Source organism: Rhinatrema bivittatum, chromosome 7, assembly GCF_901001135.1.
Source record: "Rhinatrema bivittatum chromosome 7, aRhiBiv1.1, whole genome shotgun sequence".
NCBI lineage: Eukaryota > Metazoa > Chordata > Amphibia > Gymnophiona > Rhinatrematidae > Rhinatrema > Rhinatrema bivittatum.
In genome coordinates this window covers 54,067,076-54,090,564 of record NC_042621.1, presented here as the reverse complement: position 1 = coordinate 54,090,564, position 23,489 = coordinate 54,067,076, and the positions used below count along the sequence as shown (strand labels likewise).

The following is a 23,489-nucleotide window of genomic DNA, read 5'->3' as shown; positions in this document are numbered from 1 at the left end:
CCCCATAACACCAGCTTCTTTATGGATTTATAAAATGGAAAGGCTTTCGCCAGACTTCTTAAGCCCTCCATGACTGGATCTACTTCCTCATGATCTGATTTCTCTCTTGGTTCTTTGATACCCAGTTCCTTAAGAACACATGGGATCAGAGGCCACAATTCTTCCCTATCGAATGGGTGAACCACTTTCGGATCATTTCTATTTCCAAACCAATCTCTGAAATCATCAACCTCTCCCTTCATCTAAGGACTAGTGCCTAACCAACTAAAGCTCGCCATACTTAAACCTATTCTAAAAAAAACCTAACTTACCTACAATGGACCCAGCTAACTTCCGCCCAATAGCTAACCTTCCCATAATTGCAAAAATCATGGAAAAAATAGTTAACAAACAGCTATCGGAATACCTGGAGGAACATAACATTCTCTCCCCATCTCAATATGGATTCCATAAAACCTTTAGCACAGAAACACTTCTTCTATCCCTAGCGGACACCATCCTAATAAACTTGGAAAAAGGACAAACCTCTTGCGATCCTCGACCTATCGGCCTCATTCGATATGGTGAACCATGCTATCCTCTTAAAACGACTAACAGACATAAGCATCAAGGGCCCTGCTCTCTGCTGGTTCAGATCCTTCTTGTCCAACAGGTGCTTCAAAGTCAGGATTAACAATAAAGAATCTCCCCCCATCTGCTCCAACCTAGGTGTCCCCCAAGAATCTTCCCTCTCACCTACACTCTTCAACATCTACCTTCTACCACTCTGCCACCTTCTTATGAAGCTAAAACTATCCCATTACTTGTATGCGGACGACATCCAAATACTCATCCCAATCACAGAATCTCTACAAAAAAACTCTTAACCACTGGAACTATTGTCTTCAAGCAATTAACCACCTTCTTTCTACCCTCAACCTGGTACTGAACACAGACAAGACAGATTCTTATCTCTTAAGACCACCCCCTCCATGCCTCATATCTCACTATCTTCCTCCCAATCAGCTAATTCAATTATTTAACACTCTCCATTCGTTCGAGACTTGAGCGTGATCCTGGATAACCAGCTGAACCTGAAGAGGTTTGTGAACACCACCACTAAGGAGTGCTTCTTCAAACTGAAAGTCCTCAGAAACCTAAAACCTCTCCTACACTTCCAAGACTTCAGATTGGTGCTGCAATCCATCATCCTTTCAAAATTGGACTATTGCAATTCTCTTCTTCTCGGTCTCCCAGCCAACTATATCAAACCTCTCCAAATGGTCCAGAACTCAGCAGCCAGGATTCTCACCAAGACCAAACAAAGGGATCATATCACCCCCACCCTTCAGCATCTCCACTGGCTTCCCATCAAATCCAGAATTCTCTTCAAAGTCCTCACGATCATACATAAAGTGAAACACAACCTCACATCCCTCAACACTTCTATACAACTTAGACCACATACCTCACTTAGACCAATCAGAAGCACCTACAAAGACACTCTTTTCGCCCCACAAGCGAAAACATCATTAAGAAAGTGCGCCATATCGACAGCTGGTCCCCATCAATGGAACGCGTTGCCTCCGGACCTCAGACAAGAGTCGTGCCCATCAACTTTAAAAAAAAAAACTCAAGACTTGGCTATTCAGCCCCCTCCTGCCCAACTCATTCTAACAGACACTTTAGCAAGACTCCACAGTTTAGTACATTGTCTCTTTTGTTTCTCAATTATCATCTGATCTGTTTTTAGATGGCTTGATAGGTTGTTATGCCTTGTTTTGCTTTGTTATGACCCATTCCATTGTTAATTGTCTCCCTTGTTCTCTGTATCGCCTATGAGCGAATTTTGCAGTTACATTGTAAACCGATGTGATTTGTATCTTTTACAGGAACGTCGGTATAGAAACGTTAAAAATAAATAAATAAATCTCCTTCCACTGTCAAGGGCTGGCCCCGTTCTTCATCCAGATCCGGAAGGTCTGGGGAAGTATTTAGCACCGGAGGCTCCTCTCCCTGAGGATCCCCACCTTCCGAGTTTTCCAAGGCTCATCTGTATCCACTGAATGTGAGCCCGTCTCTCTAGCACCTGCCTCCTGGACCTCTTAACTGGGTAAGGATCCTGTGAACCCTCAGGCTTTGAAGGACGGCGTCTCGCAGCCTTCTGAGCCATATATGCCTTGTGTAAAAGCAGCACAAAATCCGGGGAAAAAGCAGACGGATCATCTGAATCCTGACCCTGGAGGTCTTCATCCCTCCTCAGACTGAGGTTCCTGGGAACCCCAGGCCTCTGCAGATCTCCTGTTGGCTGGAGACAGCAGTGGGGGGAAGGGCTCCTTCCTTTGCTGCCATTTCAGCTGTAGCCTTAAAAGAAGCACAGAGGATGTGGTTAGTGCAGTTAGTGTAGCTGGGTTCAAAAAAGGTTTGGATAAGTTCTTGGAGGAGAAGTCCATTAACGGCTATTAATCAAGCTTACTTAGGGAATAGCCACTGCTATTAATTGCATCAGTAGCATGGGATCATCTTAGTTTTTGGGTAGTTGCCAGGTTCTTATGGCCTGGATTGGCCACTGTTGGAAGCAGGATGCTGGGCTTGATGGACCCTTGGTCTGACCCAGCATGGCAATTTGTTATGTTAAGCTAAAATGGCCACCATTCCCGCTGAAACCAGGAAGGGATCCTCAGCTGTATCGGCACGTCCCACGTGGATAACCGATGCCTACCCAACACTTTCTACAGCTTCCCCAAACTCCTCTTTCCCCCAGAGAGGCATCGGGAACAAGTTCCTTCAGGTGAGAGAAGCATGCACACCTCTCCACAAGATGAGCACTGATTGCTGTCCAGCATGACTATCAGGCTGCATGTGCACAATTGACTGCTGGCACACAGATGAGTAGGTCAGTGCACCGCCCTTGGCCAAACAGCCTGCAAACCACCACACTACACCAGAATCGGCGCCTGACACCGGCACACTGACAAGAAACCACTTTACTTTTTTTTTCTTTTAAAAACTTTAAACAAACAAGGGAAATCACTTCCCTGAAACAGGCTGCCAACTCCAGTCGTCCACCTGGAGGGGGGGCAGAAGGAAGTGGCACCACCAATTATTTTCCCCCTGGGCGGTCAAAAGGACTGAGACCAAAAACGGCTTCCAACCCCGCCACCCCCCCACTCCTCGTCCACTCCTTCACCAGAAAGGATGGCCCAACAAGGAGGACCTACCAACCTTCTGGGAGAAACACTTCACTTAATTTTTTTTTTTTTTTTTTTTTTTTTTTTTTTAAATACTCCTCAGACTGCAGAGAAATACTGGCAGACTGCAGGTAGCACAGCAGGTTATATGCCAGCGTCAGGAAGACTTTGTCTCCATCTGCTGGAAGGGGGACAAAAGCCAGTAGTCTGGACTGACTTGGGAACATACAGGGCATGACATGATAACTGGTACAGAGTGCAGCTGCAGATATGCCTGCAGACAACATGAAATAATGGTCTGGCACTAAGCAGGCAATATGTAATAGTTCTGGAACTAATCCACCTGGAGGTTGCGCAAAAGACGATTACTTATTTTGGGAGCCAGAATAGAGACCGGGTAATCCAGAGAAAAGCTGCTTGAGTCCCAGTGACAGAGGGTGGGCTCGTGTTTTCCAGCACTGTGTTCCTCAGGCTTAAAAGATACATTAGGTTCACAATAGGGAACTGTGAAGGGGAAGTATCTGTATTATATATGCTATTGCTATTTGTATTATATACACATTTTAATGCTTTTGGTATTATATTTACATTCTAATGCTATCTGAATTGGCTTTTTTCATTATATTATTATCAATTAAACTCTCTTAACTATGTTTGTGTTTGCGTTATTCTATGGTGTAATAATACCACTATGATCCAACCGAGACAGGCCCTGACTTTTACAGTCCGGAGTACTGATATGCAGACATTATGGAAAAAACGCAGGAATGCTTCTATGGCCAAATCCAAAAACAAAGCACATTCAAGCAGCATTGTCTGAATTATCAAGGCTGCACAACCTGTAAACATGTTGCTAGAAGTATTACTACCCTTAACATAGGCCTTGGGGGTAGCCTGCATGGAACAGCATTTATTACCATAAGAAGCATGCTGGGCAGACTGAATGGACCATTTGATATTTTTCTGTCTTCATTATTATGTTACTATGTCTACGGGGAGCCCAATGAAATGAAAACATGAAAAAAATGTGCACTAACATTTTCATGCACATTATGTTTTACTCATGCATTGAAAAGCCAGTTAATGCCAGATGTGGTAAGCTAATGGTATGCAAATACACTGAGAATTTTAAAAAGTACACTGATCCAAAAATGTGTACACAGACGAGTAAAAATGTGACTCATCTTATTACACTGGCCCCATTTTGAGTAGAATGCTGAAAATGTTTTCTGTGCATAAAACTGAAAAAGCGGCCACAACTGAAGAGCCAGAAAAGGTAAGTATATGGGGGACCTGTAGAGTAAGCAGGTAGTGAACCAGAGCAAGGTCCCTCCGGCTCAGGGGTCCCAGACTTGAGTTTATGCTTTGACACCTGTGTCAAAGGTGGAGTAAAGTTAATTCAGATTTCTAAGACTGGAACCTTGCCTTCATACCTTTCGAAGAAAACTGAAGTCGTGGCTTTTCCTCCAAGCCTTCCCCTAGTCAAAATGACACTGCGGACTCAGCCCAAGGAATGAGATAATTACTAATCTCATAACCCGTTTTATATTATTTATTTGTTGCTAATTCCGCTCTACCTTTCTTCCTGGCTACTTTAGCCCCCAAGTTCAATGCCCTTGTTTTATGTAACTTTGCTTGTTTCAGCCTTCTTGTTTGGTTACACTTGTTAATCCCCTAAGTTCCATGTAAACCGGCCTGATGTGAATTCCATTCGTGAAGTCCGGTATAGAAATATATATTAAATAAATAAATAAATTTCTGATAGCTCATGTTAATCTACGGTGCTGTGCCAGCCATCCTGGAGACCCAAGTCCAGGACCTCATGGCGTGGGACCATGCTGGTCTAACACCATAGACTAAGAACAGCCACCAGAAATGCAAGTTCACTTTATTCCACCTCTGACCCAGGATTTCAATTTCTAGTCTTAAGAAAACACGAGTTAAGCCTTCAGGGCTTTAATACACCTCTCTGCATCGGGGAGTAAGAGCTATTATTTTTATTAAACATAGGATTAACAAGGAGGTGCACTATTTTGTGCACACATTTTGTGTGTGATAAAATCCTTATTAAATGTAAAGTACAATTATACACACAGGGAGAGGGTGATGTGCCTCCCCTAGCTTCTGCCCTTTTCTCCCTTGCAACCCCACCTTATCCTCCCTCTCGCACGTCCTCCTCCCAACAGAGGTGCCTCCTCCTAACTCACCTGCCAATTCCAGCATATCTGCTTCCGAGAACATCCCCTCCTATCCTCTGAGCCCTTTTTTGATTCACCGATCCCCTTTCCCGCATGGAGGCCAGCAAGAGGAGGAGATGAGCCGTGTCATCCTCCACTGCCACCCAAGGCCTGACTGCTGTTTTGAACTGTGCAGAACACATAGTACTGACACACACTAAAAGTGACAGTCAGGCCTCAGGCACCAGAGCAGGACACAACCAATTTGCTGCCGCTTTCCTTCTCCTGTTGCTCCAAGCAGCACACGGGTTGGGGGGGGGGGGAGGAAATTATACACATACTGTAGGACAACTGGCACCTCCCAGACCTAGCTCAACCCCCGGCTCTTCTACAGTGGTTCTGCAGGCACCAAAAAAATTCCTTGGAGGGTCAGATTTTGTATCCCATCACAAGGCATCACAGGAGACCAGGAGCCCTGCATAAAGTTGCACCATTTCATTTTTCCTAGCAGATCTAGCAAACACTTTGCACAAATAAATTATAATCCAGAAGACAGAAACCTCTCAGACTATGCCAAGCCAGAAAAAGTTCATACCCTGCCACAATACAGATCTTTAATTTAAGACAAAAGAAGCAGAAATTGATGACACCATTAACCTAATGTCTTTGATGACTGATATCTTCAATGCTCCTGCTACTAAACAGATTTCTTGAAAGTTGGATTAGTGCCACCTGATCATACAACAGAACTAAAATTTGGACTACCATCATACAAATACATATTTCTCACCGACTGCTGGTCAAAAATCAGTTATTGAGTGAGTATTTCTTCCTACCAAAATAAGAAGCCAGACAATAGTGTTCTAGACTCTGATAAATTTCATTTTCTTGGAGCCCTGACACGCTTTAAAAAAAAATAAAATTGTTTAACTGCTATTGATATACTTCTGGTACTCTAACAAACCACTCTGGTACAAACAACTGTGCACTTCATTTCTATAGCAGCAATCAAAACAGACACTGAAGGAAATTTTCAAAACAGCCTGCATAGGATAAAGGCTGCAAGTACTTTTTACTTGTAGATTTTAGCACAAATTGTCAAAGTGATTTTATGCATATAAATCTGCTCTGAAAATTTGAGTGAGTGTGCGTGGAAACAATGTGACATATAACTTCGCGCATGTACATTTACACATGTATTTTTGAAAACAAAGTATGTACGCAAATCGTATCCCCCCAGAACACCTCTTTGTAATGAGCATAAAAGTCCATGTGAAAATCACTTTTGTATGCAATTTTACACACAACCTCCTCCTGCCCACCCTCCCACCTACTTTTCAAAAAGGACATTAACATATATAAAACCAGGGTTTATACATGTAAATCCTTTCGAAAATTACCCTGTATGTCTCAGTCTTAAAGGAAATGTATCATGCAGCAATAAAACTTCAGCTGCAGAAAAGAGAACTGCAACAATCCACTGAATGTTGTTATAGCAGTGCACTTCCATGCCCTCAATTAAATCCTCACCATTCAATGTTACATCATGCCACAGCAAGACTCAAAAGCCACTAATAGAAAAGCGCTAGGAGCAGCACTAGTATAGTATAGTGCATCTCCAAGCAGATTTATCATCTCCTTACACTGACTGGAACTACTCTATTGCTTTGTCTACCAGCACATTTGTTTCTGTGGCATTTTGGGGGAGTGGGGGGACAGGACTTCCATCCCCTATCAGGCCCATTGCCTGCAATATCACTTTTGTGTCACTTAGACCCTACAGATAAAAATTGTTTTGCTTTGCCTATGGACTTGGACCACTATCAGTGGGTTAACTTCCCTACCCATGAGGTAGGAAATACAAGAAAATTGGTTCTTACCTGCTAATTTTCGTTCCTATAGTACCAAGGATCAGTCAAGAGAAGTGGGTTGTGCATCCCTTCCAACAGATGGAGTCAGAGAACAAAGCTTTGGGCACTGCCATATATACTAGAGTGCCAACTGCCATCCCTCAGTATTGTCCTGTACCCAAGCCCAGGCTCACAGAACTAAGGAGCAAGAGGTAGCAAACATCAAAAACCCTGACTACCCCTCTGCTCTAGACAAAAAATAACCAACTCAACCGTGCCTAACTACTCCATCAATCCATCCTGCCAGAAATGAGCTTCAATAAATGCTTTAGGCAACAATATTGGCCAACAGAAGCCAACACAGTCTTTCGGAATCTGAAATAAGGGGTGGGCCTCTGGACTGATCCTTGGAACTGCAGGAATGAAAATTAGCAGGTAAGAACCAATTTTCTTTTCCCAGTACGTACCAGGATCAGTCCAGAGAAGTGGAATGTACCCAAGCCACCTTAAACTGGGCAGGACCCCGAAAGACCCACACGCAGCACACTCTCGCCGAAGGCCCACTCGTCAGACGCCTTGACGTCCAATCAATAATGCCTCGTGAAAGTGTGAATAGAGGACCACACTGCCGCCCTACAGATCTCCTGAGGCGACAAAAGCTGACACTCTGCCCAAGAAGTAGCCTGGGCTCTAGGGGAGTGGGCCCTCAGACCCAAAGGAACTAGTCATCCACGGGCAATGTACGCTGAACTAATGGTCTCCTTAATCCACCTAGCAAGGGTCGCCTTAGATACTTTGTCTCCTTTCTTCGGACCCCCAAACAGGACGAACAAATGGTCAGATCGACGAAAGTCATTGGCAATCTCTAAATAACGTATTAAAACCTGGCGCATGTCCAAGACATGAAGGTCTCTATCCTGAGGAGAGTCTCTAGACCAATGTGTAAAACCAGGAAGTTCCACTGTCTGATTTACATGGAACGAGGAAACCACCTTAGGGACAAAGGACAGGACCATCCTCAAAGATACCCTATCTGCCGAGATACATAGAAATGGATCCAGACACGACAGTGCCTGTAGCTGAGAAATTCGGCGAGCCGAGCAAATAGCCACCAAAAACACCATATTTAAGGTCAGGTCTTTCAGAGAGGATCCGCTAAGCGATTCGAAAGGGGCACCGCATAGAACCCGGAGAACTACATTTAGACTCCAATCTGGGTATATTGGGCGGACGGGAGGCCGCAGGTGCTTAACTCCTTTAAGAAAACGAGCAATGTCTGGGTGAGCTGCCAAGGAACAACCACTGAACCGCCCTCGCAAGACACCCAGAGCCGCCACCTGTACCAGAAGGGAATTGAACACTAGTCCCTTAGAAAGCCCCTGCTGAAGAAAATCGAGAATTCGAGGAACCCCAACTGAAAGAGGGTCGCAAGTCCGTTGACTGCACCATGTTTCAAAAAGTCTCCAGACGCGCACATAAGCCATAGAAGTAGCCAGGCATTGCGCCTGAAGAAGGGTGGTGATGACCTGCTCAGAATAGCCCCTCAAGCGTAAACGTCTCCTCTCAAAAGCCAAGCACGAGAGAGAAGAGATCCTCCCGATCTGAAAATATGGGCCCCTGTCGAAGCAGACGCGACAGATGAGCCAGCTGTAAGGGTCCGTCGATCACTAGCCGCACTAGATCCGCGAACCACGGACGACGTGGTCACTCCGGTGCCACGAGGACCACCCGGCCCAGATGAAGCTCTATGCGACATAGTAGCCGACCTATGAGTGGCCAGGGGGGAAAGGCATACAACAGAATTCCCGTGGGCCAGGGACACACAAGGACATCGATGCCCACCGAGCCCTGCTCCTTTCGCCGATTGAAGAAACGTTCCATCTTGGCATTCGTTCGCATCGCCATGAGGTCCTGGCGCAAATGCAGTTCCACGCATCTGCGGACAGTTCCCAGTCACCGGGATTGAGTTGCTGTCTGCTGAGGAAATCTGCTTGAACATTCTCCACCCCCGCGATATGGGAGGCGGCAATGCCTCAGAGGTGATGTTCCGCCCAGGCGAACAGAAGTCGCGCTTCGAGCACCGCATCCCGGCCTGACGGTTGATATACGCTACCGTCGTCGCATTGTCGGAGAAGACTCGTAATATTCCACCCTGAATCCATGGGAGAAAGGCTTGTAAGGCTAGGCACATCGATCTCGTCTCGAGGCGATTGATGGACCACGAGCCTTCCATTGTTGACCATTGACCTTGAACGGACCTTTCTGCGCATACCGCTCCCCAACCTGAAAGACTGGCATCGGTGGAGATTATCAGCCAATTCGGAGAGTCCAACATCACCCCCCATTCCAGGTTGTCACATAATAGCCACCACGACAGACTGGCCCGGGACTCCGAAGTTGTGGCATTGGCAGTTGAAACTGTTCCGGCACCGGACTCCACCGAGTCAGAAGTGCCCGTTGCAAGGGGCAAAGGTGAGCGAATGCCCAGGGAACTAAATCCAAAGTGGAGGCCATGGATCCCAGGACTTGAAGATGATGCCACTCTATGGGTGTGCACCTTCGAAGGAGCGAGTGAATCTGGCCCTGTATCTTCGTTATTCGATCTGTCGACAGGAAAACCTTCCCTTGTATGGTATCGAATCGGGCTCCGAGATAAGTCAACACCTGCGTGGGTTCCAGGAGGCTCTTCTGGACATTGATGACCCAGCCCAGGGACTGCAAAGTGAACATCACCCTGCACACCGATCTCTTGCAATCCTCCCGTGATTTTGCGCGAATCAACCAGTCATCCAGGTGAACCAATATTCCCTCCTTGCGCAGGAATGCTGCCACTACCACCATTACCTTTGTGAACGTTCGAGGAGCAGTTGTGAGGCCAAAAGGGAGGGCTCGAAATTAGAAGTGTTGTCCCAACACCTTGAAACGCAGAAACCTCTGGTGACCGAGTCTTATGGGGATATGAAGATACGCTTCAGTGAGATCCAGTGACGCAAGAAATTCCCCTGTCCGCACCGCTGCCATCACCATCCGCAATATTTCCATCCGAAAACGAGGGATTCGGAGATAACGGTTCACTTTCTGCAGATCGAGAATGGGACAAAACGTGCCCTCCTTTTTTGGCACCACAAAGTAAATCGAGTAACGGCCCCTGCCTTCCTGTGTCTCCGGAACCTGGACAATAGCCTTGAGGTCGAGAAGTCGTTGCAAGGTCCCTTGGATCGCCTCGTGTCTGCTGCGCGAGATCACTCGGGATTCCACAAACACTTCTGGGATGGGTCGCGAGAATTCCAAGGCGTACCCCTCTCTGATGACCTCTAACACCCACTGGTCTGAGGTAATCCTTGCCCATTCTGTGTAAAAGTTGGACAATCTGCCGCCGACAGCTTTGACAACGGAATGGGTGTTCGTGGCTTCATTGGGAGGATTTGGTGCTTCCCGCACCCAGGTGTTCCGGGTCCCTGCCGGACGTCGACCCCCGCGAAAGGATTGCTGGCATCCCGCAGCTGGCTTCGACGTGAATGGCGCCAAGTATCTACTAGTCCTGTACCGACGCGTGTCCCTGAAACGAGATCTGGGAGGAAAGGTCTCTTTGGACGATTTCCTGTCTTCTGGTAACCGATTGCCCTTGGATTCTGCCAGCATCTTTACCAACTGATCCACTTCCTCTCCAAACAGAAGCTTGCCCTTAAAGGGCAGGTTGCATAACTGGGATTTAGATGACAAATCCACCGCCCAATTCCTCAGCCAGAGGAGACGCCTCGCTGCACCATGGTGAACATTCCTCTGGCTGAAGTCCTCACCAGATCGTACAGGGCATCCACCCCGTAGGCAATACCCGCTTCCAACCGAGCGGACTGTATTGCTCTGCCACTGCTAGTTCCAGTACCGGTTTCTTGGATCCAACACAGACATGCTCTCTGCATTAAACTGGCGCATATCACTGCTCGAAGACTCAGCGCCGCCACCTCGAACACCCGTTTCAACTGGATCTCCAGCTTATGGTCCTGCATATCCTTAAGGGTGGCTGCCCCAGCGACCGGAATAGTAGTCTTCTTAGTGACTGCCGAGACTGCAGTGTCCACCTTAGGGATCTTCAAAAGATCCAAGACTCTGTTGACAGTGGATATATCTTAGCCATTGCTCTGCCCACCTTCAGACCGGCATCCGGAGCTTCCCACTCTCGGGTTACCAGTTTGCAGATTCTTCGGTAGTGGAAAAGACGTCGTGGGTCCCTTCTGGGGAAACCACCAGAGGCACAGCGCTCACTCCTCCCGGTAAATCCTCTCCTATACGATCCAAAATGGGGGTGGGGGGAGGTCTTCCTCCCGCGATTCTATGCCCGGGAGGACTGGGGCCTTCCAATTTGGATAATTCTCCCACCTCCTTGGCACAATTGGGGCATAGCAGGGCCGCATCCAGCTCCTGCCCGTGTGAGCCACACACACGGCAGGCCAGCGATTTCGAGCGTGGTCGCATCCCAGCAATCGCGCCGCCTAGTGGCTGAAGGGTAAGGAAGAAAAGGCCACAAAGGCCGTACCACATGCAGAGCTGCGGCACGAGAAAAAAACAAAAAAAACCCAAACGCGGTCAAAAGTAAAAAACTGCGCATGCTGACAGGCTGCCTTAATCAAACCGGTCCCCGAAGAAAAATGCCGTCGCAACACCAAACGGATCAGAGAAATAAAATTTACACTCACCCTCTCTCTTCTGCGGCAACCCGGAGCTGAAGGGAAACGAAGCTGACAGCCTCCCACAACGCCTACAAGGGCCTGTTCCCAGCACCCCGACTCCTTACTTCAGAGTCGCTCAGACCGGAGCCTTACTTCCTGTTGAACCTTTATTTATTTATTTTTACAAACTTTACTAATCAGAAAAAGCTCTGGCCGGGATCAAGGGAGCAGCTGCAGCAGTGTCTGTGTGGCGTAACCAGGAGCCCCTGGCCTGCACACACGGACCCGTAGCGGGCGAAGCCCCTGACAGGGATAACCAATCCCCCGGACTCCCGGCTTCCACTGAGGGATGGCCCACAAAGGTGCCTAACACCTCAGGAAGCGATTGTCAGAAAAGGACAAAAAAAATCTGTACTGAAAACTAAAAAATCAAATTTAAAAAACTGCAGGAGTGCATCTCTGCCATCTGCTGGAGTCAGAGAAACACTGAGGGAATGCAGGTGGCACTCTAGTATATATGGCAGTGCCCAAAGCTTTGTTCTCTGATTCCATCTGCTGCTAGGGATGCACAGCCCACTTCTCTGGAATGATCCTGGTACGTACTGGGAATTTGGATTTTTTTTTTCTTCCAAGAATGACTTAGTTGCTAATTCCTTTCCATCTTTAACCATTCCCTGGTCGGATCATGTTTTAATCTTTTTTTCATCTTAACAATAACCTGCCTAGGCCACCTGTGGCAAACAATATTGTTTGCTCTAGAGACCTTAAACATATGGACACAGAGTTACTAACATCCAAACTTCACTCATTTCCTGACAACTGAGACTTTCTCCAGTCCATCAAGCTGAAACCTGGAACCATATTCTTATTAGCAGTTACCAAAACACAGCATAACCTCTGCTATTTGTTCTGTCACTCTTGGTACCACTCAGGCCTGAGACTATTGAAAAGACAGGTTCATCACCTGGAGCATATTTTGTGCAAAGTCATATCTATAGCAAATAAGAATAAATGAACGGTAACCAATAAACATTACCAGCATGAACTACTTGCTTCAAATAAAGAAGTTTATCTCTGATCAGCTGAAATCAGCCCAGACAGCTTTTTAGCACCGTTGCTCAATTACCTAATCAACCACCTTTTCTACCTTCTGAGCATTCTCTTTGCTCTGCTAATAATTTTGCTATCTTTTTCTTAAACAAGATTATTCACTGTAATCAGTTTCCCCACTGTTACAATGACAGCACAACTATTTCACCACCTTCCACTGCTTCCCCCTCAATTGTCTTATCTTCCTCTTTTGCTCCAATTTAGATTCACATTTTTTTTCCCTTCAATCTAACCTTTGCTGTTAAAATCTTTATACCTTACTACACCTAAGTTAGATCACATGCCTCGAGAGCTCTGACTCGAGTAGCCCTGTGTGATCGTCCCAGCTCCAGAACGGAATGGGTGGGAAGTCCAGGGGTATTTTTGAAAAATTTAGATGGTAACCATGGTTTACGATGGACAGTATCCACTGATCCATGGTAATTGGGTGCCAATTTGTTGTAAAGTGGCAAAGGCGGCCCCCCACTGGAAGATGGTTGCTGCTCTCTGGAAAAGGAGTCAAAATCCAGGCGTGGGGCCAGCTTGTGGAGCTGGCTGTGGCCTAGGTGTTCTCGTTTGGCGTGCCTGTCCCCTTTGAGGTGTCCAAGCTGGTCGTGCATGGGACGCAGGAGGGAAATATCTGCGAGGGTGGTAGAATTGTTTCCTAGTGTCCCTACGGGTGCCCCTGCGGGTTACGGAGGGAATATCTGTGAAGACAGTTGACAACTGACGCAGGGTCTCATGATGGTCTTTTAACTGGGCCACTATGTCCTGGATCTTGTCCACAAACAGGTTGTCTCCTGTACAGGGTAGATCTGTAAGTTTGTCTTGCACTTCTGGGCATAGGTCTGATGCCTCGAGCCAGGCCCAGTGCCTAGCACTGATGCCTGCTGCCGAGACTCTGGATGCTGTTTCAAAGGAATCGTAGGCAGCTCTGACTTCATGTTTGCTTGCTTCTAACCCTTTTTGTAGGATGGGGGACAAGGCTTCTGCTTGTTGTTGTGGCAATATCTCCACAATCTCCTGGACTTGTTTCCAGAGATTTCTATTGTATTGGATCATATATAACTGATATGCAGCTATTTGTGCTATCAACATGGACCCTTGGAAAACTCTTTGTCCCAATGCATCTAATGCCTTCTGTTCCTTATCGGAAAGAGCAGAGGAATATGGACGCAATCGTTTGGCCTTTTTCTGAGCTGATTCCACAACTACAAAATGGTGGGGCAGCTGACTTTTCTGAAAACCTGGGGCTTGTTGGACCAGGTATGTAGCATCTGTCTTCTTGTTGACTGGAGGTACAGTACCTGGATGCTCCCAGAGGCGGTGCAAGAGGTCAAGAAGGACTTCATGCACTGGAATCGCCATTATCTCCTTAGGAACGTCTACAAATTGTAAGACCTCCAACATCTTGTGATGAGAATCTTCTTCTGTCACCAGTGGAAAATTGATAGTCTCAGACATCTCTTTGACAAAATTGGCAAAGGAAAGGTCTTCCAGAGGTATTCATCGTCTCTCTTCCGTGGTGAAGGCTCTGAGAGCAACTCCTCGGAAGCCTGTGTGAAGAATCATCCGTAGATGCGTTTCCCCATGGATCTTATGGGCTTTCCCCCTTCCCTGGAGGACTTCCGGATGGAGGAAGTATGCCCAAGCCAAAAGGGCAGGAAGGCATCGATGGATGTGGCATCTGCAGAGAAGGAATCGGCACCAGCATCGAGGGCACTGGGGCAAATGGTGTGCGCTTGGGCACCGACAGCCCCGATAGACCTGGAATGAGTTCCGGCATCAGTGGTTCCCGTGGAGGGATCTGGCCGGGAACCGATTCTTCCTCGTCCGAGGAATCCGGTATTGGTATCGGGACTTGCGGAGGTCTCGATGGACAACTCAGTGCCAGCGTGTCCGGTGGCACTGGTTTGAGTCGGTAAGGCACCGATGAGCGTATCGAGGCGCTCGAGGAGCAGTGCGAACATCAAGGGAGCCGATTCTGGCACCTGTATGGGGGCCAGCAGCGGTGGCAATTAGAAGCCCTGTAGGGCATTCAGCACTGCCTCTTGGACTATGCGGTCCAATTCCTCCCAAGAGGCTGGCATGGCAATCTGGGTAGGAGGTAGGCTAGACGTCACCAGAGCTTCCACAGGGGCCCGTGGAGGCTCGGTGTCCGGCACCGGTATCAGTGGGGAACACCTAGGGGTCCCAGGTCCAGAGGAGGATGGGGGTTCCTCTCCCTGGGCCCTCTTTGCAGGCGGTTCGATGGAAGTCGATGCCGCCATGGTATTTGCGCAGGCACCGGTCGGGGATGCCTGTCGGTGCCGGTGTTTCCCTCGGTGCTCAGTCCTGTCCTTCTCCGGCACGGAGGATGACGACACCAATACCTTCGATGGTGTCTGTGACGAATGATCACCCTCTCCAGATGTTCCTGGCGGGGCGTCTCCGAAGTCAACAGACCCTGTGCGGTTGATTGCGCTGGAACTGGCATCGATGGAGCAGAATGTTTTGATCCAAATAAGTGCTCATTCTTATCCAGGTGAGCGCGACAGCCTTTTGGGGTCATTTGTGCACAACTAGGGCATCAACGGATGTCGTGCGAGGAGTCTAAGCACAAAATGGAAAAGGTATGTGGGTCCGTAATGGACATGGTCTTCAGACACTCAAGACATTTTCTGAACCCAGTCGCCATTGTAAAAAAGGCGGGCGCGTGATCGATGACTGTCAGGCACCGATCGAAAATGCCGCCGGGAATAGACCATAAACAACGGGGAAACACTTACCGAGCATCATAGGGAACGGTATTCGATGGGGGACCCCGTGAGGGATTTTTCTAAGAAGTTAAACTTCAAACGTTCCGTGAGAAAAGTTGTGAGAAATTTCTCACAGAGCTCCTAAACCGCAAGGCAACTGCTGCGCAGAAAAAAAAAATAAGAGAGACGAAGGGGGACCCCTGGTGGCTACAGGGTTAGTGACATGCTGGGCATGCTCAGTGTGCCAGTCAAAGTTCTAGAAACTTTGACAAAAGTGTTCTGTGACAGGGCTCCATCTGATGATGTCACCCATATGTGAGGACTACCATCCTGTTTATCCTGGGAGGACAGCACATACAAGCACATCCACCTTCGGAAAATGCAATTGCTCTCTCACAACTGGGGTCCTTCCAAGACTCATCCCCCTTTAAAATTAGCTTCCGGAGCGTCCCATTGAAGATCAATTAATTCTTGAATGGCTTTCATAATAGTGAACAAACATGAGGCAAAGAAATCAAAATTGGATCTTTCTTTGGCTCAGTCATGGATTCAGCCCCAGGTACTCCCAGCATCTTCAATGTCTGGGAAATCAGAGCTGGTAACTCATCTCTATGAAAGAACAGCAACATAGTTCTATTCGCCTTCAGTCCAAGAGGAATTTCCCCATCCTCCATGGAATAAGGATTGGATTCATAATCCGTGCCATCTGAATCCCTATTGGGGACGTTTAGCTGCAGCACCAGGGATGCGAGATTTCACCGCCAGCGACCCTGACCTGTCAAGATTCGTTCAGGCGTGGTCCTCAGCCCCGGCCAAAGACTGCAGTACCTGAAAAAATATTCAATCCAAGAAAAGGCAGAGGGATCCATGCCAAAACCAGGGGGGGCACCTGTTTTGTGCCCACTGAACTACCTTCCCCCGCTGAAGATCCAGTTAGGGAAGATCCAAAGTCAGGTGACCTTTTTGGCAGCTTTTTTCCCCATTCCCGCACCAGGCTGGAAAGAACTGGGCTTAGTAAAATCAGATGGAGGCAATTCTCTCTGAGCCTCCAAACAGTGCTGACACAAGTTAGAAGGAACACCAGGCTGAAATGCCTGAATATGGCAAGCAACACTAGGGCAAGGCGCTTAGGTTTTTTTGCTATAGGCACCAGTCAGTCAGTCAGTCAATACACCCTAACAGACATCTGACAATAGTGCGCCCAAAATTAAGTTGCTCAAAAATTAGGTGCTCAATACTATGACTCGATAAATGCACAAACTGAGCTCCCCCAGAATGCTCAGTATGTGTACAATTCGGCGCCCCGGTAGGTGCTCCTATATACCCAACTAGGTGTACAACCAAGTGCACAATGGAATGCACAGCCGGGCACACAAGTATGATCCGACGGAGCTGAAGAGGGCAGTCTCAGGTGCAGAAAAACACGTGAAATCATCACTGCGGCCTACCACACAGCAAACAAGACAAGTCTGAGAGTGGGAACTAGCCAAAAGCCTGCTCAACCCACCAGACTACCCACGTCCCACAAACTCCCCCTGAGGCGGGAATGAATATCGGATCGGTGCACCTTCTAAAACTTAAAGCAATCCCCAGTAGGGAGATGCATGTCCACAATCTGCAGGAAACCGAGAATACAGGCAGGCTGATGTCAGTGCAGAGGTATATATACCGTGATGTCAGCTTTGCTCAGTCTTCTGCTGGTAGAGATGCATAACCCACTGGTTTTGGATTTACCTGTTTTAACGTTAAGAAAATTAGGAATATCAGCAACCCACCAACTACAGAAATCTACAGGATTGGTTTTATTTATATTCTGCAATTCCAAATATTCATTGTGGATTACAATTCAAATACATAATAAAAAAAAACATTTAAACATAATTCCACAACCAAATACTAATAAATACATAAAATGTTAATAAAACAAAAACAGGTTGTGGAACTCTTACATATATGTCACACTTCAGCTCAGAATAACGCAGAGGCTTTATTCCAGAGAGCACTTAATACCATATAAAAACACTTCCTAACTTACATTCTCCAGGTAACAACAAACAACTCAGGTTTCCCTCTCAGAATTACATTCACAAGCCTCTTCTGGATCAACATAGTTCAGACCTCTGACCACCAAATTCCCAGGAATGCAGGTACTCCCAGCAAGCCCCCTTTGAAGTCCAGTAGGCCAATTCAGACCCCCTGGGGTGGGACCACAGAGCCATGCCTGATGCTGCAAGAAAGCCCTTTCTGTGTTCCTCAGTCTCTCATCAGTGAAGCCACCCAGTGGTTCAGAGGCAGGGTGCCAACCCCTATCTCAGACAAACCAAAACCAGCCAGATTTCCTTTTTGCCCTCTGCAAGGGTGCTCCTGCCACCCTGATTAAATGAATTCAAGGGCCAGTCAGGTCCTGAGTAGCAAAGATGCTAGCAAGGTTATCAAATTGATGGGAAACAAAATAAAAAACTGAGAAAATCTTATTTCACATAATCATGAAATGTTCTCATTCAAAACCATTTCTGATGCCATTTTTATATCATGACAATGCAAAAGAATGCTGTTATAGCTCCCACTGCAGCTATAGATCTAAATTTACTGACTTTTGCTCATTTACTTACACTCCCCCTCCCCGGTTTAAATCTATATTCATTAAAAATTAGACTAATAAAAAGGAACCTTTTCTTCCTTTTTTTGACCCAGCAGCCCCTTTAACCTTCCAACTCAATCTGAACCATGGCTAGAATCCTGGTGCCATGAGCCTTCATTCCCAACTACCAGGGGATTTTTTTCCCTTATTTTATAAGCTTACCCAACCCAATGTACATTGTAATGGCAGCCCTTCGAATACAGGCCATGCACCAGGGTTCTCTATGGAATCCTGAAATCATGGGCCCTGAATCCATGATTTCCTCCCTCCAGGGCTGCAAGCACTATTTCTCCAGTATCTTTGGCCATCCTAGGAAGAAGAAGATCCGACTCAAGGATCAATCGAGAACCTTTTGCATAGAAGTGCACAGCAGTGACAGTGAGCTGCCAAGCCAGCCCAGGAACCTTTTCTAACAAATTTTGAAAACATTAATAGTGCTTAGACAGCTCTTAACCCCTAACATGCCAAGTATGGAAACTGGATTTATTTGTGCTTATTCATAATCCTATGCCACAGATCCCTCGCTGGGGGTTAACAGTAAAAATGCATCCAACATCATCAAATGCATAAATAAAAAAAACATACACAAAGAGTTAAAAATAAACAACAATGTGAAGAGCAGTTAATTTCTTTGGTTGACCTTCCTAGGCCAAAGACTATAGCCATCTTCTTACTACTCATCTAATGGCCGAAGGCTTCTAAGAAAATGCATCCCCTTTAGCCCTACAGCAGGTTTCTGAAAGATGGAGAGATGGAATGGAAAGGAGTAGTTTATCAAATGAATAAAGGAAAAGGTCAAGCACATAGTCTTCAAGAACCACTTTCAGGTATTGTGGGGCCTCCTCATGGATAGCTCAAAAAACAAGGTAAGTATTTAACTCTGACTCCAAGGGCAACAGGCAGTCAATTAAGGCTTTTTAATACTGGGGTGATATGATGAGAAATATTAAAGGAGAACTATGAAAAATCTGCTAAGCACTAGAATGGCCCTTACAACTATAATGAAACAAAGAAATGCATCTTCTTGAAGGGTCCCAAAGATTCTTAATCAAACCAAACAAGAATTCTGAGCTACCAAGGCTCTCCGATAAAACAATTTCTTGACATTGCACTTTAGTCTATCTATACCCTTGTGATGTAAACATTGCTGTCTACCTTTTAGATGCCTCCTTGCTTTTGTGGTTAATACATTCAGAAAGAACTATAAACAATTTTCCATAGCTATTAAACTGGTTATGTGAGACGAGAACCTTTCACCATGAAAGAGAACTTGATCATACCTTCTACTCCAGATTTCAACTCATATACAAGACTCTGTGATGCAACTTCCTGAGAAGAAAATTCACTTGCATCAACATCCATGATAGGAACCGATGGGACTGTTTCCTGATTGAAAACATATCAGAGAAAATTATTTGAATTACACAAAATGCTAGAAAAAAAAACCCTTGCACATCCCTTTTATCTTTGCCTCTTTTTCCTTTATAAAAATAAGCACATATATTGGTATATTTTTTAAATAATTTTACTAATGGAAAGACATTAATGTTATTGTAAATCTTCTTCTAGAAAAAAGCCGAGAAACTTTACAATTAAGATGATATTTCTTTACTAGTATATCAAATAAAGTCTTCAGCTAGCCTAACAAACTACTAGCAGCACTGGATAGATAGGCAGGAAACACACAGGGCAACTTCACAACTATTCCCCCTAGCCACATTCTCCGGGCATTTCCTGCAGGCCTATGGATGGGGAAGCACACACAGGACATTCACACTCTGCTGTGCTTTTTCTGCTAACAGCCATGCTCCATTTAACCAATGTTACCAGGGATGGGCCTACACTGCATCTGCAGGATTTTGAAGCATCAAGCCTGTTCACTTCAGCAGTTAAAAAGGCATTAATCATCTAAAAGGCACAGCTTTATAGGTTTTAACTTATTCTACACATTGGTGTATAAATGTCATAAAATATGATGAGAGAGTTTGGGACCCATAATCAGAGAAATGTTGATGACATCAGGCTGGATGTGTCCAGATCTGTATAACAGCTAATTTATAAATAATGCATAGAATAAGTTAAAACTTTTTTGCACTTTTTAAAATGTATTAACCTGATGGATTTTCTCTTTTTATCACAATTTCAGTAATTAGCTAGGTAGAACTAACCTTTTGAAAACGTACTCGCTGTATAGGAGGTAAAAAAGTACACTATGCACATATGGTTACATGTACAACAAAAGAGCATCAAAACATTGCACTATACTTCCTTAGAAAAAAAAAACTTTAAAACCTAAAGTTATTTCCTCCAGGTTATGTAGTTTTCTGCCATTTTAATTCCCTACCCAGCTGCAGCAGGAGTTCACGCTATCAAATCTCTGTAGGGACCTTGTCCCATGTTTTTTGGGCCTGCCCTTCTATTCAAATCTACTGGGGGAAGATTGCGGGTTATTTGCAGACTTTATTGAATGTGCTCATACGGGTCTCTCCGCACTTGATTTTATTCGATTGCATTCCCCAAACACTGATTCGGGGTATGGGTCCTTGTCTGTTTCTCAAGAAGGCCTGGGCAGTGGGGAAAAAAGTTATTCTATTGCACTGGCAAGAGAAGGATCCTTCCTCCTATTGGACTTGGCACATTCATCTCCACCGTAGGATGCAAATGGACAATTTAACCTCGAGAACATCACCACAGCATCGATGTAACTTCTTACGAACTTGGGACGCTTATCTACAAGCACTACCACATCGTTCCAGGAGTTTGGTACTTAATGACTGAGGACCGCGGAGCGGCAGCTTTTCTTGGGCAGTAATGTCGCTCAGCAGCTCGTTGTTATTCCTTTGGGCAGACTCAGTGGTGTTGGAAGATCTTTTTATAGGACTAAGTGGACTGGGGAGGATGGGGGGAGAAAAGGGGGGGGATGAATGGTAAGGATGGGAAGGTTGGGTACAACCACGGGATAGTGGGAGGGTCGATTGCTGATTCTGGCTGTACACCTAGTTGCTGGTTGTTACTGGGGGATGTAAAAGAAACCCTGCACCTCCAGTTCCGTTATGTGTCTATCAATAGGTCGATTGAATAAAAAGTTTTGCATTAAAAATCAACAGACAGAAAACCGCTGGGAGAAACTGGGAAATTATGTAAACTTCTTCAGATATATAAGCCATATTCAGTTTAACCATTTATTTATCCCCGAAAAGACATTTGCTTCCAAGCAGTTTCCAAGTTTTATCTTGCTGCTATTAAAGGATAGGTCATCAAGTTAATCACCATGAGCATACTGTCCTTTAATTGGTAATTGTAAAAGAAAAAAATTGGATCCCAAAGTAAAATGCTACCTTTGTTGTTTTATAGATTTTTTTTTTCCCCAGAATTCCAGTCCCACAAAATGTGAATCATCATTCCCTTCATGTCATTCTTGTAGTGGGCACTTGCAGCTCCTGGATATATTTTTGCTTAATCTGTGAAGAGTCAAGAACTGGCTAAAGCAAAGCTTCCCAGATCTTTAGCTATTGTGATCCCATTTTAGCACTTGAAAATTCATGACCACAGAGGACAACCAAAACAAATTAGCAGGGGTGAGATCCCCCTCCAACAATTACTCCTTTCTGACCTTCACCGCACTCCAGCAGACCTCCTCTCTCAAATTCTAAACCAATGTTTCCTGGGAAGTCACATGATGCACTGCTGGGGAAGGGCGTGAAATCCCCGCACGGCGCCTAGCCTTGCAAATCCAGCCCCATCCACGTTTCTGAAACTGTTTTTTTTTTTTTTAATAGAGCCAGTTCTTCCCGAGCTGTTCTACTATATCGGGTTTGTCTTTGCGCTTGAAGATGACATCGCGAATGGCAAAAAAAGAAAAAGGAGAAGCCCAAGAACCCAGAAGCGATTGCAGAAATGGCGCCCGATCCTCCGGTGTCGACGAGCACAGCGGCGATATCAGAAATAAAAGTAGCAATCTCGGAGCTGCTGGGTCCGGAGTTGAAAGCCATATCCAGTAAATTAACTAACCTTACGGAGGCCTTTGCAGGTTACGAGGGCCGATTGGGGGAGTTGGAAAGGCGGGTGTCTGACCTTCAAGATGGCGGACAGGAGACCAGCACTGAAATCGCAGTGCTTAAGGTCCAGCTACAGAAACACTCCGAGCGTCTTGAAGACTTGGAGAATCGATCGAGGAGATCCAATTTACGCCTTCTGGGCCTGCCTGAGACTTTGGAGGAACGAGGGCTCCCAGCATTTCTGGAAGGTTGGTTAACCAAAGAGTTGAACATATCTAGAGCGCATGGCCCCCTTCGCATTGAATATGCACACCGTCTTGGTGTGAAGAAGCCCTCGGATCAGCGGCCTAGGGTGGTTATAGTGAAAATCTTTAATTTTGCGCATAAAGCCGAAATACTGCAGGTGATGCGCGCTGGGAAATCTCTGTGCTATGAAAATCAAAGAATCCTAATATTTCAAGACTTTTCTGCGGATTTATCTGCGAAGCGCAGACAAATGGCGCCGATCTGCACCAAGTTGATTCAAGGAGGTCTGCGGGCTACCTTGGTATACCCAGCGCGCCTGCGGATCCCGATGAAAGATGGGGTCCGATGGTTCACTGATGTGAAAGAGGCCCAAAACTTTTGTCGGACCCAGCTTTCTATTGATATGCAGAGGGCTGCAAGGGCAGACACATCCACGGGCTGAAAGCCTGACACCCTAACCCGGGAAGAAGGGATGTATCCGTGGAATCAAGAGATTCCAATTACCTGCAATTGAATTTGCCGGGTTGTTTCTGTCAGTTTCAATTGCGGACTTATTTCTCTTTATATGTTATGCTCTCTTCATTCCTTATTGAACTACTGTGAGCTTCCTATTATTCAGGCCAACTGGCTCTGAGGGTTAGTGCACTCATCTGGATATGGCTCCATATTTAGCATGTGGTGAATGATTAATGGTTACCATTCTCAGTGTTGGTTCTGGGCCAATGTTGTTTTGGCTCTATCAGTTTGGTTATTAAATGGATGGGGCTGGACTGGGGGGAGGGTGGGTGGCTGCATGCATGGTGGTGGCCTCCATGTTGTTGGTAGAGGAGGGAAGGGGTGGGGGTGGGGGTTTTACCTTACTATTATACTGGTTTGTTGTCATGCTGTGGGGGAAATGTTTTCGGCATTG

At 46.1% G+C, this 23,489-nt stretch overlaps 1 protein-coding gene across 4 annotated transcripts in view; it reads right to left on the bottom strand.

Annotated features, from left to right (window-relative positions):
• The window catches only part of CEP89 (centrosomal protein 89), a 491,071-nt gene that overhangs the window by 426,919 nt on the left and 40,663 nt on the right, over positions 1–23,489 (bottom strand). For all 4 annotated transcript variants that reach the window (XM_029608396.1, XM_029608398.1, XM_029608395.1 and 1 more), the window contains one exon: positions 19,616–19,721. In XM_029608396.1, the coding sequence (XP_029464256.1) occupies positions 19,616–19,721 (106 nt within the window). The remainder of the gene's footprint in view (positions 1–19,615; positions 19,722–23,489) is intronic.